This window comes from Acanthochromis polyacanthus, chromosome 14, assembly GCF_021347895.1.
Source record: "Acanthochromis polyacanthus isolate Apoly-LR-REF ecotype Palm Island chromosome 14, KAUST_Apoly_ChrSc, whole genome shotgun sequence".
Classification (NCBI taxonomy): Eukaryota; Metazoa; Chordata; class Actinopteri; family Pomacentridae; genus Acanthochromis; species Acanthochromis polyacanthus.
Window position 1 is genome coordinate 2,578,597 of NC_067126.1, and position 19,486 is coordinate 2,598,082.

The 19,486-nt window shown below is 39.2% G+C and overlaps 1 protein-coding gene across 1 annotated transcript in view; it reads right to left on the reverse strand.

Annotated features, from left to right (window-relative positions):
- itgb5 (integrin, beta 5) overlaps positions 1–19,486 on the reverse strand; it is a 67,297-nt gene that overhangs the window by 20,204 nt on the left and 27,607 nt on the right. The window contains exons 10-11 of the mRNA XM_051958721.1: positions 18,550–18,724; positions 16,154–16,408 (exon numbers count right to left, since the gene is read on the reverse strand). Coding sequence (XP_051814681.1) covers positions 16,154–16,408; positions 18,550–18,724 — 430 coding nt within the window. The remainder of the gene's footprint in view (positions 1–16,153; positions 16,409–18,549; positions 18,725–19,486) is intronic.

Here is a 19,486-nt window from a genome sequence, read left to right on the forward strand (position 1 = left end):
AACTGACAGTTTCTCAGGTTCTCGGGTGATTTTCGGTCTCTTTATGCTCATCGTATCCAAAGACTCGGTGGTTCTTCTTTTTGTACCAAGGCAGCAGATGATCAGATCTCCACATATGTTGCAGAGGTCATTTTGACACCTTTGTTGTACCAGTTCACTGCCCATTACTCCAGCCTTAAACATGACTCCACCCCTTCCTGTCTTGGTGGGACATGGGTCCATCCTCCAGCCATCCAGAGCTCCATCCAGTGCAGCACAGCATTCATCAGTGAAGAAAACCGTTTAAAAGAGTCTTCATGCATTTCGGAGCCCACTATAAACATTTCTCCTTGTGAGTGTTGGTTAGGGATGGTCAGAATACATCTATATGCACACCAGTAAGCCTGGAGGATCCTACACCAGAGGTTCTTTGGACTCCAGAAGAACCAGCAGCTTCCTGCCCAGCAGTGGCTCTTTAACAGCTGCTCTCTTACTACCATGTCTCTGCTTGACAGGAATCTTCCTCAGTACACCTCTATCTGAATCAAACACATCTTTTACAGTACGATGATCTCTGATATCAGCTGCTGTTTCTGCTGAACATCTTTAGACGTCTGGACTAGTCAGCTGGTGTCTGCACAGGCTTTGATGTGCTGGATTTTACTGTTGGAGCCTTTCAAAGGAGAATGTCTGTCACCGTGTAGGCAGAATAAAGTTTATCCCTCCGTCCATCTGTCCATCCATCTATACATATCTCCATCCCATCCATCCATCCATCATCCATCCATCCATCCTGTGACTTTCTTAATAAAACGGACTGACCTCCTTCAGTAGTTTTGCTTTAATGTGGCTCAGAATTAAACTAATTAAATGAATGATCAGACCTGTCTGTAGATGTTTCTAACAGGCAGGAGAAACACTAAAAGCCAAACGTTTCACTGAAACACACCAAATGTTTACCTGAAGTCCTACTAGCACAATAAAGTGGAACCAGTGTTCTGTATGTTTCTGTGTTTTTCTGCCTCATGCTCTGCTTTAAGGCCACACTAAACGATCAGACCTCAGTTTATTTCTGCTTCAGGAGTCTGTGGGTTCAACCGGACGTTAAAACAGGATCAGAGAAATATTCAGGGTTCATCTGAAGAGGAAATGACTTATTTATGGACCGCATTTGTTGCAGCTCAGATTCTTCTGCAGTCAAACAGATAAACCAGTAAATTCCGTCTCATACATGGTTCCTCAGAGCTGCAGGACTTCATTCGACCTCCACTCAGACTTCTGAATGGTGTGGTGTCCTACTAACTGCCCGTTTTAAACCAGAGCTTTCTGAACCAGGAAACACCACAAACATGTGAGCCATGCAGCGAGGCAGCAGCCGGAGAGTCCAAGGTTACAGCTTCTGTTTCCCTTCTCAGCACCCGAACGCACCACGGCTGGAACTCTGGGAGAGACAGGAGGCGTTTGTGGTCCAGCCTCTGTTCCACATCACAACACAAACACACATTCCTAATGAGGTCAGCCGGTTCATTCTGCAGAGCTCACATCACAAAGTCCAGTCGCTGCTTCTGTCACAGCGAGACAGAAGGACTGGACCATATCTACAGCTAAAAACCGTCAGGGTCGCTGTGTACTGACAGAACACGAAATAATCTAGATGATAAGACAAACTGACACATATCAGAGAGGTCAAGGGCTGCACAAAATAATCAGAAAGATGCAAAATCACCTCAAAAACATGCAAAAATCACCAGAAAGAGTGGCAAAATTACGCCAAAAAGATGCAAAGTTTGTACAAAAATAAGGAAAATCTCAATAAAAGCATGCAAAAATCACTGCAAAGACTCACAAGCAACCCAATTACATGCAAAACCATTATCATAGACACACAATCCTCACAAAAAGATGCAAAGTTTGTACAACAAGATGCAAAACTTTAACAAAAAGACTCAAAAGAACCTCAATTACATGTAAAATCCCCAGCATAGAGGCAAAATCACCACAAAAACAGGTAGAATTATCAAAAAAGAGGCACAATTTCTACAAAAAAACCCCCCAAATGACCAAAACAAACATGAAAAGATGCAAAATCACCACAAAACGACAGCAATCCACAATGAAAACTAGAAAAATGTAAAAAAGTGAAACGTTTGTGGAGCAGAACCAGCGGCTGATAGAAACGTCTGAATGTTTCTGAATCTACTGACTGCTTTAGATCCTCTCTGGTTCTCTGAGGATCCACATTTAGAACTTGTGGTGCTTCTTCTAAAAACAGACCTCCTCCCTGATCTGGGAACAGCTTCAGCAGAACAACGTCTTCATCCCCCTGAGGCTCACACTGTCTGAAGGCCGTCTTAGTTTACAGACAATTCAGTTCCTTCCTCTTCTTCTGTTCTGTTTGGTTTCACTGAAACCTCCTGATGGACACATCAGCAAACATCTCTGCTACGGAAACAGAAGTGAAGCTTCAAGAAGAAGAAGAAGAGCAACCTGCAGAGGAACCAGGAAGTTCTGGAGCCGTCTGGACGGACAGAAACCACAGAAGTGAACCTGAAACTTCATTAATGAGGAATTAACTGTGATCCTGCTGGAGATCACCACAAATAAAACAAAATGAAAAAAAAACACAAGAGAGGACGACGTTCACACAAAACCACCTCCACAGAGACAGAGCTATCAAGAAGAGGAAAGATTTCTGTGTAAACCCAGAATTACCATAAAAAGTATGTAAAAATGTAAAAGCACCATGAAGATGCAGAAAGACCAAACACCCACAGATAATATGGGGTTCTTCCACAACCTCAGCAGAGTCTTCGAAGTTTGCAGACCTTTAACACGCACAAAAAAGGATTATAGCACATAAAAGCAGAAAAAATTATAGAAAAGCAGAACCAGAGTACAAAAAAGCAGAAAAAGCAGATTTATAGAACAAAAAAAGAACAAAAAATTATAGAAAAGCAGAATAAGAGTACAAAAAGCAGAAAAAGCAGATTTATAGAACAAAAAAAGAACAAAAAATTATATAAAGCAGATTTACTGCACGAAAAAGACATAAAAGGCACAAAAAAGCAGATTTTTTGAACAAAAAGCAGATTTCTAGCAGATAAAAGCACAAAAATCACATTTTGAACAAGAACATGTGTTAGTAAAACTCTGCAGGTTTCAGATGGATTTCATCTGCCCCCCTTTAAAGACCACTAACAGGACTAGAGAAGTGTGAAGCCAACAGGTCTGAACAGTTCATCACAGTAGAAGAAAAGCTGCAGAGTAAACAGAGATCTGCTACAGAATCAAACAGTCATTAGAGGAAACCTGCTTTTACTGCAGATCCTCCACAACCACAGAATGAACCAGCAGAGTGTCAGAAACATGATGAAATCCTCCTGATTTTATCTAACAGAACCCACAGGAACACGTCAGTCACAAGGAATGAAGTTAATCTGACGTCTTTAACCTTTAACGAACCACAAATCCTCCAGAAAGAAGCTCTCATCTTCATCCTACCTCTCACTGGTGCTCAGGAAAACTAAAATGATTAATAAAAAAACAAAAAAAATCTGATTTACGGCAAAATGAAGGAAGCAAGTAACCAAAAAAGCAGCAGGTCAGCTACTGAAGCCACCAAAAAACAGGTTTCCAGCTTGATCAGACTTGATTTTATTCATTTATTGCTACAAAAGATTCAAAATCCCCACAACAGAAGCAGGATTATCACAAGAAGAGGCACAATTTCTACAAAAAAAAGCCTCAAATTACCACGAAAAACATCCAAAACCACCAGGAAATGCAAAAAGAAGTAACCAGTGGCTGGTAGGACCTCATAGACCGTCTGAAGGTTTCTGAGTCTTTTATGATCTGCAGCTAGAACTTCTCTACTGACTGAGTTTGGACCGTGTGAGAACATGAGGTGTTGATTTCTTCATTTATCGCTATAAACTGGACATTTTACAGCTAAGAAAGTCCTCCAAGGCTGTAGAGCTACGTAAACACTTAGATTCACGTTTAAGGTAAAGAACTAAAAGTCTTTTGTGTTTTTAATGAAACTTGGACTTCTGGGGATGTTTTGTTTTATAAGTTTTAAGATCTTTAACTGAACAAAAAAATCAGATTCATGTCAAAATGAAGGAAGAAAGGAACCAAAAAAAAGCAGAAGATCAGCTCCTTTTAAAAATACTGAAAACAAGAAGGACAGAAACCAAACAAAGCCACAAAAACAGATGAAAAAAAACAATAAAAATCAGTTTAGGAACATGGAACTGTGGATTTTCTGCATTTATTGCTACAAATTATTATATTATTATAAATTCTGAGACCTTCAGGGGAAGAACTAAGACTTTTAAGGAAACTTTAACCTGGACTTCTCTGTTTAAGACGTTTTGTTCAACAGGTTTCTGCAGAATTGAACCAACAGAAAGCTCCAGTGGTTCATCAGACGGTTAGTACATTTATCTGAGACGTTTGTCCTCAGAGATCAGCAGCCTGATGGGAAGTGAGAGAGCAAACCAGGCAGAAATGAAGCCCAGGAAGTCTGTTCAAGAGCCGAGGACTGAAGGTTCTCTGAGGGTTGTTTCAGGGTTTCAGACATTAAGTGAGTCAGCAGAATGAAGAAACAAACCGCTGACTTCCTGAAACATCCCAGTGACAACATTTATCTGAACCTGAACCGTCTGGAAACAGACACAAAGACTCTACGGCTCATTTAAAGAGTCAAAATAAGTCAGCTGTGACGATCAGATTCTGTAAAAAACTAAAAATTCTGATTCTCGGTAGAGAGGAAACATCTGTAGAAGCTGTAAAAGTGGAAATATTTATGTCTAAAATCACATAAACCTGTTTAAAACGAGCCAAAAGATTCTTAAAGTTGTCTCTAGATTTGTTGGCAATGACTAAAAATCATCAAAAATCGGCACACTGGTCCAAAAATGATTATTTAAAATGAATGAAAAATGGTAAAACCAAAGCTACTGGATGAATAAATAAAGAACAGACAAACAGAGAGCAGAGGAGGAAGTAGAAGGAGATCCATTCAAAAATAAGACCTAAAACAACCCACATGACACAAAATGAGAAAAAAAAAGACAAAGTGACAGAAGCAAGACAATAAACAACACAAACCGGATACGAAATGACAAAAAAAACACGACAAAATGACACAAAATGACAAAGGAGACACAAAACAAGACAGAAAAGAACTAAAAGCAGACTCAAGATGACAGAAAATAAAACTTTAAACGGCAAAAAAACACGACAAAACGACAGAAAATGACCAGAGAGACTGGAAGACCAAAGCTCCTGGATGAATCAAATAAAACAATGTAAAGACAGACTCCTCCTTATCCCTCCTGCTCTCAGCTTGTTTTTATTGTAGTTTTGCTTCTTATTTCTGCAGAGGTTTCCCACGTTTGCTGATCGCTGACATTAATCTGTCCTCTGGGCTCCTCCCAGATCCACACAAAGACTCGCTGCCAGCTTCACTCACAGTTTCTGAGTCTTTTGTCTGCAGCAGGTCGAGTCCAGTCAAGTCTCAGTTTCACCTGAGGCGTTCAGGTGCTGCTCAGGTAGCTTCGTTCACAGGAGACACCTGAACGCCTCCTAAAGAAGACTAAACTCCCACCTCATGCTAAAAGCTGTTTCACTTCTCTTCCTTCGATGCTTCCTGTTAATCTGACGGAAAATATCAGGAGGGGATCGACTTCTCCAGCAGAAAAAATACAACTCAAAAAAGAATCTGCATCCGAGTCTGAATATAAAGTCAACAAATCTGACAAAAACAAGACAAAAAACGACAAAAAAAGAAAGTACATGACAAAAAAAGTGGAGAAACAACTCAAGCAAGACAAAAAGGAAACACAAAATGACAAAGAAAGGGGACAAACGACAAAAATCAGACAAGAAAAGACAAAAACCAAAAACAAGACAAGATATAAAAGAAATGAGACACAAAATGACAAAAACGAGACAAACAACACAAAACAAGACAAAAAAAGAGACAAAAAACTTATACAGCAACAAAAAATGTACAAACAACAAAAAAGAGACAAAAAATAAAAAAATGAGACAACACGGCAAAAGTGAGAAACAAAACGACAAAAACATGAGACAAAGGACAGAAATCAGACAAAAAACAACAAAATCAACAAAATATTACAAAAACAAGACACAAAATGACAAAAGAACAATCCAGTATTTTACCTTCTGATCCAAACAACTTATCATGGTCTAGAAATGATTTTAAATTTATAGTTTTACTAATTTACAATCTGCAGTTAATGTCTTCTCTGGAATTTTTACTCTTTGAGGGCCGGATTGGACCCTCTGGAGGACCACTTTTGGACCACGGGCCTCATGGTGGACAGCCCTGCTATGCAGTATATGTGTGTGTGTATTTTTCTTTATCACTTATTTAAGAAAGTGAAAATGTTCTACACTCACTGCATGTACAGTAAAATATTTTAAGCTTCTATTTTATTGACTCATCAAAAGTACAAATCCAGCATCATTATTAGAATATCTCCTACGGTTAGCAAAAGGACTTAAAAGTTCAGATAATTCTACAGCCAGCACTCACTGAGGCTTCCTCTGGTTCACTGCAGTCCTTCATTCTATTTGATCTGGTAACCATCACATCATTGGAAAAATTCCTGAAGATAATTGGACTGTGGATGTAGAAAACGAGGCAGCTTACAGAGATGGGAACGATTAGTTTGTGCTGCAGGTTTGGCTTTTTCACTTCAGTGTTAGAATAAACAGCTAGCATAATCAGCCAGCATAATCAGCTAGCATAAACAGCTAGCATAAACAGTCAGCATAAACAGCCAGCACAAACAGCTAGCATAAACAGCTATCACAAACAGCTAGCATAAACAGCCAGCACAAACAGCTAGCATAAACAGCTAGGATAAACAGCCAGCATAAACAGTCAGCATAATCAGGCAGCATAAACAGCTAGCACAAACAGATAGCATAAACAGTCAGCATAAACAGCTAGCATAAACAGTCAGCATAAAAAGCTAGCATAAACAGCTAGCACAAATAGCCAGCATAAACAGCTATCACAAACAGCTAGCATAAACAGCCAGCATAAACAGCTAGCATAAACAGCCAATATAAACAGCTAGCAAAAACAGCTAGCAAAAACAGCTAGCATAAACAGCTAGCATAAACAGCTAGGATAAACAGCCAAAATAACAGCTCGCATAATCACCTAGCATAATCAGCTAGCATAAATAGCCAACATAAACAGCTAGCATAATCAGGTAGCATAAACAGCCAACATAAACAGCTAGCATAAACAGCTAGGATAAACAGCCAAAATAACAGCTCGCATAATCAGCTAGCATAATCAGCTAGCATAAATAGCCAACATAAACAGCTAGCATAATCAGGTAGCATAAACAGCCAACATAAACAGCTAGCAAAAACAGCTAGCATAAACAGCCAATATCAACAGCTAGCATAAACAGCTAGCATAAACAGCTAGGATAAACAGCTAGGATAAACAGCCAACATAACAGCTAGCATAATCACCTAGCATAATCGGCTAGCATAAACAGTCAACATAAACAGCTAGCATAATCAGGTAGCATAAACAGCTAGGATAAACAGCTAGCATAAACAGCCAACATAAACAGCTAGGATAAACAGCTAGCATAAACAGCCAACATAAACAGCTAGCATAATCAGCTAGCATAAACAGCCAACATAAACAGCTAGCATAAACAGCCAACATAAACAGCTAGCATAAACAGCCAATATGAACAGATAGCATAAACAGCTAGCATAAACAGCCAGCTCAAAAGTGGCGTAATTATCCAAAATATACCTTCTGCTCAGTAAATATCCCGTTTTCTACAGGGTATATATTATTTAGGTTATTTTCTGCCCCCTATAGGCTGAAATCACTCCCAACACTCAACAAGTATACAATAAGTTTTTGATCCTGATTCACTAAAACACAGTTTTATTCAGTTAAATGCAAACTAATCAAGCACAATAAATAGCAAACTGATCAGAATCTAGATTTGTTTTGGAATGATTAAGTTACATCTTAATTTATCAAATGAAATTAACATTCCTGATGATTAAATGTGTTTTTCTTGCTTGTTTATGTGCTGCAACTTGTCAACCCTGCTCAGAAAGTTGTTTTTTCACATTTTTGTGACCAGTTATTTCATATTTAAACATTTTCTACATGTTTAGTTTGTTTTATTACGACCTGCAGCTAAATATGGATCAAAAAATGGACTTCTGTATCATTAGTTGTTAATAAAAGCTCAAATATGGAACTCTTCATCACTTTTTTAGACCTTTCAATGCTGTTTTTATTGTAAATATCAGCACATTCTTCACTTTCCTTGCTATAATTAGAATATAACTCATAATTTCCTTATTTTTCTTTAAGATAACCCATGTGAGCTCATGGAACCTTGAATAAAGAATCTGTCTTCTTATCTCATTTTTTGTTTTCTATTTCTTCCACCTGCCTCTCTTCTCCACGTCTTAAACCTGACAGCCATAAACGCTTCAACATTTATGAAACGTGAACATTTTTACTGCAAACTCATTAAATATCTAATTATCTGATGTATATTGGTTTAGTTGAATCACATCATTATTAAAGTGGTTTGTTCTGTGATTAGACATATTCTAGCACTAAGAGTCAAACAGAACCCCAGGAATCCGTCCACCTGTTCCCTGCTATCGTTTGTCGCTCTGAGCCAAACGCTAATGAGCAGCAGAGCCACTAATTGGTTCCAGTAACGAGACGTAAAACACAGAAGAGAACCGCAGCCACTGAATGGAACATTTATGAACTCTGAGCTGCAGAACAACAATCTTCCTTTATTCCTTCTGACACGACAATAAAGACCAACCGAAGACTCCACGTCCACGGATACGCATCTCTAATTACTGTTAGAATCTTAATTAGGAGGCAGAAACTTTCGTCATTAATCTGCTCCAGTCTCTGTGGTTCTTTAAATCTAAAAACCAGCCACAATGTTCCATCTGTTAGAAGAAAATCCTCAAAGCTAGAAACTGTTAAAACAAGAATCTACTTCAACTTTCCAACAGTCCTTGAACGCATCATCGCTTCATTCTACGTCTCATTTAAATATTCATTAAAAATGTTTTTCTTGTGATGAATAGAGTCTATAAAAAATAAAACTTTTGCACTTTTCATCAGAACTGATTCTCCACAAACTGATTCAAATGAGATCAACAATAACAAGATAAAAATTCAGAGCTTTCAGGTTGAACTGCAGGCAGTGTTTCCTCAAGAAAAGCAACAAAATAAAGCCAGCAAAAGCAGAGAACAGACGAGCAGGTTGTTGGAGATCCATCCAGCATGGAGGAACATCTACAGATGATGAGCAGAGTAGAGAGGAAACATGGAGACAGAAAACCATCTACAGGATGAGGAGATAAAACGACCAGAGAGACACAAACAAGACGTAAACGACAAGAAAGAAGAAAAACTGAGAAGAAACTGTGAAACACAAAAGGACAGAAAACTAGACAGAACATGAAAAATGAGACACAAAATGACCACAAAGTGACAAAACTGTCCCCTAAAGACACGAAAGGACAGAAAACAAAAGAAGAGACACAGCCATCACAGACACACAAAGTTTCATAAACGAGACACAAAATGACTAAAAAAAATGAAAAAAAATGCCCCAAAGAAGCAAAATTATCCGAGGAAGATGAAAAATTATAATAACAAGACAATAAGCAACATAATTTGACCATTAAGTGACAAAAACAACACACAAAACAAAAGACTGGAGAAAAAAATGACAGAAAACTGTGAAACAGAAACAAAAGGACAGAAAACAACACAAAACAAGAAAACCAACAAAAAACTGTCCTCAAAAGACAAAATTATCATAATGAGGCATAAAATTACTCAAGAAACTTAAGGAGACAAAGAAGAAACAAAACCACCAAAAAAACAACACAAAATGAAACAGAAAACAACACCAAAGAGTCTAAACGGTCTATCAGAGTTAATAAAAGCTGGAAACATGGAAACAGTTGAACATCTACAGGATGAGGAGAAAAAAACACCACAAAGACACAAAACACCTGAATCTGGACACAAAACAGGACAAACTAGATGTTCCACATGTTTATGAACGAATAATTAGAGAAACGTGACTTTAGTTTTGTCTTTTTCTCTGGTTTCCATCGTTCTAACTGACAGAAGACATCTCCATCATTCTCCTTCATGATGTTCTGGTTCCTCAAAGCTGCAGGACTTTAAACTGAACCGACAGTGGGTTAAAATGAGTCTGGAACTGTTCAGACTCTAAAGGGTTAATCAGCTGGACTGAACCAAACCAAACCAAACCAAACCGGGCCTCTCTGTTCCAGAACATCAGGTCCTGGTTCTCCCAGAGCCAACGTCCTGAATCCACAGAGAGTCTTTGTATCACACAAAGCTTCCTTCTGTTCTCCAGCAGCAGAATCTGTTCCTCATCATTAAATGCTAACAGTCCACTACCTTCTGTCCTCTGTAGAACCATGATGGAACCATGATGGAACCACGATGGAACCATACTGAGCTCCTAATGACACCAACCTTCACATCTCCTCCACCCTGTCCCTCCTGGTGGACTAGAACTCCATGTTCTGGGAGTGTTTGTAGAAAAACCTTGGAAACAGCATGAGGTTCCATCAGGAACCGCTGAGAACCTCAGACTGATGGAACCCTAGCTGCTAGCGTAGCCTCCAGTGAAGACTGAGCATCAGCCTCACATTATTTCCTAGCAGAGCTTCAGATCTGTTGGCTGTATTTGGACCAATCAGAGCTCAAATCTACAGCTACAGACAGAAGAGGAGCTTCAGAAATACACAGTCTGAGAAAAGTAATGGGTTTTTGAGCATTACACTGGATAAATATATTCTAGTAGGACCCAAAATAGCACCATAAACCTGTAAACATGGAGAATATGAGGTCTGTAAGGATTCTGGAAATGACAAAACAACTCAACATATTCTGAGTTTCATCTCAGATGCAACGATTAATCAGGTAGTTCTCAAATGTCAAGTTAATCTCCATCTATTTGGATAATCAATCATCCAATCTGAGGCATTTTTTTAGATAAAAAAGTCTAAATTCTGTGATTTCAGCTTCTTCAATGTGGACATTTCCTGTTTTTTTCCTCCTCTATGACAGTAAACTGAAGACCTTTGGACTAAAGGAGACATTTCAGTGACTTACTCACCATTTTCTGACATTTTATAGAACTGATCTGTTAATTAGTTAAAGGCTTTAGGTGTTTCAGCTTCAGGGAAAAATCAGGCTTATGTTTTTTAAGTGTTTGTCTCAGGAAAACTAGGACGGACTTCCTGGGGGGGGATCAGTGTGACCGATGTACAGTTCAGAGGTTTTCTGAAGCTACCATTTACAAATGTTCCCTAAACGCCTCACAGTAATCAGTAAATCCTAGCTAGCTAGCTAGCTGTGCACAGAGAAGCTTCTAGTCTCCATCAGGTCCTGCAGCATCTCAGACAGAAGAACAGAACCGACACAAGTCTGAAGGCAGTAGAATGATGTTCTGATGCCAGATTTACCTGAAAACAAGCTGTGACGACCCTCCACCTGGACACCAGGTGTGTCTGTTCACAAGCTGAGAGTCGTCAGCTGATTGAGCCACACCTGGGATCAAGCGGCTCAAACTACAGAAAGCCTCCCTCATTTCCAGCACTGGGGGCTCTGGCAGGAGCTGCTTCCCTCTGGAGCTCCAGCAGCATGGTTTTGGTTTGGTTGGTGGTTCTTAGTGCACCTTGTTGGCTTGGTTGCACGACAATAAAACCTTTTTTTAGTCACCACCCTGTTGTTGTTGCAGCTTCAGAGCAGAGTTGTAACAAAGCAGACACACCTGAGAAATGTTTAGTTCCAGCCGACAGATTGTTGGTTTGTAGAAGATCTAAACGTCTTTCTGATGGTTTACTTGTGTTTCCAGTTGTCTTTAGGATGAAATGAGCAGTCAGCCGTTAGGAGGACTCTGGTGGTTCAGTATTGATCTGTTCTGCCGTCTGGACTTTTAGTTTGAAACCAGAATGAGACTGAAGTATTGATCAGTGAGTCGATGCCGCTGTTTCTCATTTAGACCCAAAGCAGGAGCTTCAGTTTAGTGCAGATCAGCTGTTTAGTGCTGATGTCAGTCTGTCAGCACTTTGAGTTCTACTTTAATCTGTCAGACTGAGAATCATCAGTTCTGCTTCAGTTTAAATCTTTACCTTCACCATGTGGAGATAAGAGCAGACTTCTGTCTGTTGGATCAGTTTAAACATCTCATGAGTCTGAAGGTTTGGAATCAGAGTGGTCTGATGCACTTTCTGGAGTTGCTGAGAAAAATGTGTTCAAAGTTCAGTGTTTTCCAGAATAGTCTAACACTGGAAGCACAACAACAACAGAAAGATTGAAAAACATCCAATCCCAGCAAACAATAATCTAAATGTATGTAATTTTAGAGGGCATATATTCAGAAATGAGACACTCAGATGTGATTTATCTGCAGAAAACAGAAAAACAAACTGCTGCTTTTCACAGAGAATCACTGAAGTAAACATTTCCTCCCCCTTCTTCTCCAGAAGTGTTCATTTAGAGGTGAATCTGAGGACGCTCCTCTGCACCTGCTGCTGACTGAAAGCTGTAATCACTTTAAACGAGGGTTTGGGTTCTGCTGAGTCTGCAGCCAAAACCACCAAAACCACTGGTCGCCACGGCAACGCTCAGCAGAGCTTTGTCAGCAGCTAAATGTTGATTTACTGGGGTTTTATTTAACATGCAAATCATAAAGAGTTTATCTCCTCGCTCTGATGGAGCCTGACATTGTTTTGTGATCAGGTTCAGGTGAACCTCCAGCTGATGAGGAGATGATGGTAGGAGATGATGGAGATAATGGTAGGAGATGATGGAGATAATGGTAGGAGATGATGGAGATAATGGTAGGAGATGATGGAGATAATGGTAGGAGATGATGGAGATAATGGTAGGAGATGATGGAGATAATGGTAGGAGATGATGGAAATAATGGCAGGAGATGATGGAAATAATGGAGATGATGGAGATGATGGAGATAATGGTAGGAGATGATGGAGATAATGGTAGGAGATGGTGGAAATAATGTAGGAGATGATGGAGATGATGGAGATAATGGTAGGAGATGATGGAGATAATGGTAGGAGATGATGGAAATAATGTAGGAGATGATGGAGATGATGGAGATAATGGTAGGAGATGATGGAAATAATGTAGGAGATGATGGAGATAATGGTAGGAGATGATGGAGATGATGCCAGGAGATCATGTAGATAACGGCAAGTGAGGTTAGAGATAATGGTAGGAGATGATAGAGATAATGGTAGGAGATGGTCTGGGTGTTTGAAGATCTTAATCTACACTTTAAGAAACAGGAAGTGTGTTGTTTGGTGTCTTATTTGTTATTTTGAGTCTCATTTGTGTTGCTTTTTGTCATTCTGAGTCTTGGTTTTTATTGTTTTGAGTCTTTGGTCATTTTGAGTCTTGTTTTTGTCATTTTGAGTCTTGTTTGTGTTGTTTTTTGTGATTTTGTCATTCAGTGTGTCATTTGTGTTAGTTCAGGTCTGTTTTTTGTCGTTTTGAAGTTTTGTCGTTTCATAAGAGTTATTTTCCTTCATGTTGTTCTGGTTCCTCAGAGCTGCAGGACTTTAAACTGAACCTCCATGGGTTAAATGCTGTAGAAGTAGTTTCCCAGCTTCTTATCTCAGTGAAATGTTTGCTGGAATGTAGACCTTGCAGTGACTCTGGTGTTGATGACCAGAACATTGCATAGTTCCTGCAGCAGATCCACTGTTTCAACACGTCTGACTTCAGGATCACAGAACAACAGAACAAACAGAGCCGTTCCTCTCCACCATAAACATGTGTTCCCAGTTACTCTGTAAGGAGACACGCAGCGTGCACACGCCCCGTGCACGTGCACACACACCCCCAGGTCTGTTATTTATGGGGCCGTGCAGGTCTGGAAGTCAGAGCTTCGCTATTTCTGGCGACTGGAGCTGCTGAGATCATTAGAGAGCAGCTGTGGAGGAGATGTGGGTCAGCAGCACGGCCAGCTTCAGGCTGACGTCACACAAACCGACTGTCAGCTGATCTCTCAACAAGCACTTCACGTAAACACAAACCCCACTCATTTAACCCACTAAGGTCCAGTTTAAAGGAACCAGAACATCATGAAGAACAACGACAAAAACTAAAGTCACAGTTCTCAGATTATTCTTTTTACAAAAATTCTAAACATCTGGAATGTCTCGTTTCTCCTATTTTGCATTTGTTTTTGTCGTTTTGTGTCTTTGCTGTTGTTTTCCCTCCTCTTACTGCAGATGTTTTTCTATCTCCATGTTTCCAGACGTTTCCTCTCTCCTCTGTTCATCATCTGTAGATGTTTCACCGTGCTGGATGGATCTCCAACTACCTGCTGTGGTCATCTCCTCTTTGGTCTTTTTTCAGTTGCTTTGTCTTGTTTATTTGCCATTTTGTGTCTATTTTTTGTTTTCTGTCTTGTGTCTCGTTTGTCAGTTTGTGTCATTTCGTCTTGTTTTTTTCCCACTTTGTGTCATTTGGGTCGTTTTGTGTCTTGTTTTGAAGTCTTGTGTCTGTTTTTTCTTGTTTTCTGTCTTATTTTTGTCATTTCGTATCTCTTTGTCGTCGTTTTATCTCCTCATCCTGTAGATGTTTTTCTATCTCCATGTTTCCTCTCTACTCTGTTCATCATCAGTAGAAGCTGTTCCTCCATACTGGATGGATCTCCAACAACCTGCTCCTCTGTTCTGTTTCTGCTGACTTTATTTTAATCTCAGAGGAAACACTGCCTGCAGTTCAACCTGAAACTCTGGATGTTTTAGTCTCAGCTGAGTTCATTGTGGCTTCTTATTCCTGCTGAAGATTTCAGAATTTTCCTTTTTTGACAGATTCTTGGTCGCACAAAGATTTTATTTGAGGTCAATTCTTAAATGAGATGTGCAGAATAAAGTCTTTTTATTGAATATTTTAGTTTTTTGTGTGTATATCAGACACAGTTCTTATTTTTACACTTCCTGGCTAATAAATGTTGTTATTTTGGTGATTTTAAAAAAAGAAAACAAGCCTTATAATCCCATCGGTGTATTTTGGGGTGCAGGGAGTCAGCAGGGCTGTTTCTGGAGATAATTAGAGGCTGGCTGTACGCTACGATGAACCGCTGCTTTCTAATCCGTCACACGTCTCTGCAGATACATGTGTCTCCTCATGGATATTGACTCGAGCTTCTATTCTAGTGAAGGAGTCATAAATGTGTCCAACCACAACAAACCGTGTGAGGCTCAAACACAGCAGGACATCTGAAGAGCTACTGGAGGAGCTGCTTCTTCTGGGATCACATCCAGCAGGTGACCGTCCTGCAGGACTCAGCTCTATGAATGGACTTTCTTTTAGTGGAACCACAACAAGAGCAGCAGATCTGAAGAGTCCACGCTGTTTGAAGTCTGTCTGTAACCTCATGGATGAAATAGAAGGTGTGGTCTCTGAGGTTAAAACCACCACCAATACAAACACAGCAGAAACAAATAGGACTGTTCTAATACAATCCTGAAACCAGCTCAGTTTGTGTTCCGACCTCAGCTCATCTGAACGTCAAAGGAGGTAAATCTGACATTCAAATGCCTTATTTAGAAATAAAATGACTCAAAATTTGTCCAAAATTACTTAAAATATGTCCAAAATGACTCAAAGACTGTCCAAAACAACAAAACCCTGTCCAAGAATGATTTTAAATTCATCCAAAATGTCTTGGAACTTAACCAAAGCTGTCCATAAAGTCTTGAAATATATTCAAAATGACTTTAAAGTTGTCTAAAATAACAATTAAAGTCAAATTAGGCAAATCTGACTGATGGAGACTAGAAGCTTCTCTGTGCACTGAAGGAACATCTGCATTTAAACGCCTCATTTCAGAACAAAATGAATTCAAATTGTCCAAAAAGACTCAAAACTAACTTCCAAATACAGTAAACTCATCCAGAATGACAACTGAACTCACATTAGTTAAATGTGACTTTTTGAAAAGACATTTTGGTCCAAGGTTGGAACCAGTACAACCACAGCAGCACACCCAGAGCAGCTCGGCCTCTGATTGGCCGGCGTTCCTACCTGAACAGAGGATTCCTTTGTGTCTGGCGCAGGAGAAGTCGTCGCACTCGCAGAAGCTGCCGTAGATCTTCCCGAACTCGGACTCGTAGCAGAGACATTGGTTGCAGCTGCATTCTCCTCGACCGCTGCAGATCTGCTTGCCCTCGGCCTCCCTGCAGGCGCTCAGGTACATGCTGCCAGAATCGCCTTCCTGACACTCGCAGCGGGCGCCCAGGTAGCCCGGCTCACACCGACACGTCCCACAGGTGTACGTACCTGGAGATCACACACGTGTTCAGGAATCACATTTATTTACACTTTCTGCAGTTTCACTGACTCCTCAGTCTGCATCCAGATTCTAGTGCTTCCAAACAGCTGCACAATGTGAAGAAAAAAAGTGTCTTTAATGTGTCTAAAGTCACTTTAAGACCATCCAAAAGAGTAAAAACAGGACCAAACTGACTTTAAAAATGTACAAAATGTCCTGAAATGTGTGTGGAATTGTTTAAAAATGGTCCAAGACGATTCAACAAACCAAATTTCCTTTAACTAGTCTGAAATATCTTGCAACTTGGACCAAAGAACTCACATTTATATTGACAAAGTCAAATTAAATAAACTGGTTGCCTTATTTAAGTTTTAATATTCTTTTTTTTTTTTAGCTTTTTTGATTGTCATTTCTAAACAAAATGACTTGAAATGTCTTAAAATAACTCAAAGATTGTCTTAAATAACTGAAAACTGACTGACTCTAAAATTGTCCGGCATGTCTTGAAATGTGTCTAAAATTACTCTAAAATGAATTTGATCTGTCCAAAACGACTTAAAAATTGTCAGAACATTGTAATATTGATAAAGATGGCTTGAACTGTTGCCAGAATAACTCAAAAAATGTTCAAAGTCACTCAAAATTGTCACAAATGACTTTCCATCTGCACAAAATGTCTTGAACTGATGGAGACTAGAAGCTTCTCTGTGTATAACCGACTAGCCAGCTGCTCCTGTAGCCGACTAGCTAGCTGCTCCTGTAGCCGACTAGCTAGCTGCTCCTGTTGCCGACTAGCCAGCTGCTCCTGTAGCATATTTATGTGAAGTTACTGCCAAATGTTGTAAATCTGACACCAGAACTCTTTTAGAAACTATTTCAATAATTTTGTAACTCAATTATGTAACTCAAAACTCCCCTAAAATGACAATTAGGAGGTTTTATTTTCCTCTTTCCAAGCTAACAAACATTCCCAGTAAGCCACCTGATAAACTCTGAATCTTCTGTGTATCTCAGAGTTTATGAATCTATCCATCAGGATGATTAAATGATTCAGCTTCCTGTAGGAGAATCTTCTTCTGCTTCTAATCAGGTAAACTAACCTTCAGTTTGGTGTTTTAATGACGGTCATTATCAGCAGCAGTGAGAGTCTCTGTATAATCAGGCCTCAGAGAACCACTGGTTTAGGACTTTTCCTCCATGATTGGAGAGGAAACAGCAGCTCACTGATTAAAGTCTTTAAGAATAGGAAACACTGCAGTTTCAGTTTCTCCACCAGTTTTCACCAAAGGAGAGATTAGTTTTCTCTTGATTCATCGTTCATGTCCAAAGTGTCTTTAAATGTGTCTGAAATGACTCAAATATCAATCAGAAATTACAGAAAAGTGTCCAAAATATCTTAAAAAATACCCAATATGACTCAAACATGTCCAAAATAACTTGAAATGTGTCTAAAATTACTCAAAAACTGTTTAAAACTTGACCAAAAAGTCTTTAAATCTTTAAATGGCTTTAAATTTTCCAAAATGTCTTGCAATTTGGCTCAAAATGGGTCTAAAAAGAGTCAAATGAGGTGAATCAGACATGAAGATACCTTATCTCAATCAAACAACTGATTTCCAATTAAAATGGGACTTACACTGTGAGTCAGTCTGGTGGTATTTCAACAGGATTTTTGGTTAAATCTCTATTAACTCTTGTTGCTTCTACATTACTTCTGTCTCCATTAAATCTGGTTAAATATCTCTTATTTTGGTTTAAATCTACTAATCTGATTTAATCTCTATTATTTTTTGAGTAAATCTCTATTATTTCAGTTTACATCTCGATTATTTTAGGTAAAATCTCTGTTATTTCTGGTTAAATCCCTGCTAAATCTATCTTATTTTGGTTTTCAATCTCTGTTATTTCTGTTTAAATCTCTATTATTTCAGTTTACATCTCGATTATTTTAGGTCACATCTATCTTATTTTGGTTTCGATCTGTTATTTCTGTCTCAATCTACATTATTTCTGTTTAAATCTCTGTTGTTTCTGTTTAAATCTACTAAGTCTAGTTTAATCTCTTTTATTTCAGCTTAAATCTCCATTATTTCTGTATAAATCTCTATTATCTCTGGTTAAATCTAAGACTGCAGAGGCGGTTTGGTACCGATGGAGCTGCAGATGCTGCTGTTGCTTTTGGCTGTCCGGCTGCAGCCACAGTCGCACTGATAATCCACAGAAACCTCCAGACGGTCCTTGAATCCCACCGGTTTGATGGTGAAGCTCTGGTCGGTTCCTCTGGGAGGACAACTCCTCGCCTCCACGCTCACGTTGAAGGACACCTGCAGAGAAAAGACAGGAAGAAGACGTCAGAGCAGACAGGAAGTACGAGGTCTGCTTTATCTCAGATTCAGTTTAAGTTCTGTCAAAAGTTTTTGGCTCAGTTTCAGGAATTTCACCAGTTTCTCGGGCTGGAATTTTCTTATTTTTACCCCAAGTGACTGAATGGATCCAACAGAGGAGAAATTTTCAATTATCGGCCCTTAAAAATGGAACAAAGTGCTTTTTTTTTTTTCAAATAAAGACTGGTCTAGTGTCTCCATAAAGTTCCTGTTTGGGTTTATCTATGGATGGATCCATTTTTCTACTAAAATCCAGTCTGTGGTCCACATTTCTCCACCTGTTGAGGCTCTAACATCAGTAGAACCTGATGGATAAAGTTGGACCAGACAAGGTTCCAGTGTTTAGATGTTCAGACTTGAAACAATAATTAAAATCACCAAAAAGTTGTTGAAAATGACTCAAAACTGTCTTACATGACTTTAAAACTGCACAAAAACGTACTCAAAAAATGTTGACTCAGATAAACACTGACAGGAACTTCAAGGAGACACAATATACCCTTTTTGTTTAAAACTTTGCACTCTTTTCATTTTGCAAGGCCCAAAACCAAAATGCTGGCTCCATTCACTCACTCTGATGGAACTGTTCTGTCTTCATGGTTGGTAGTTTTATTTCTGGAGATACTGAACCAATAAAAGGACTTTCCAGGTTTTATTTGGGGGGAAATGAAAAGATTTCCAGGTGTGGAAACAGATGAATTC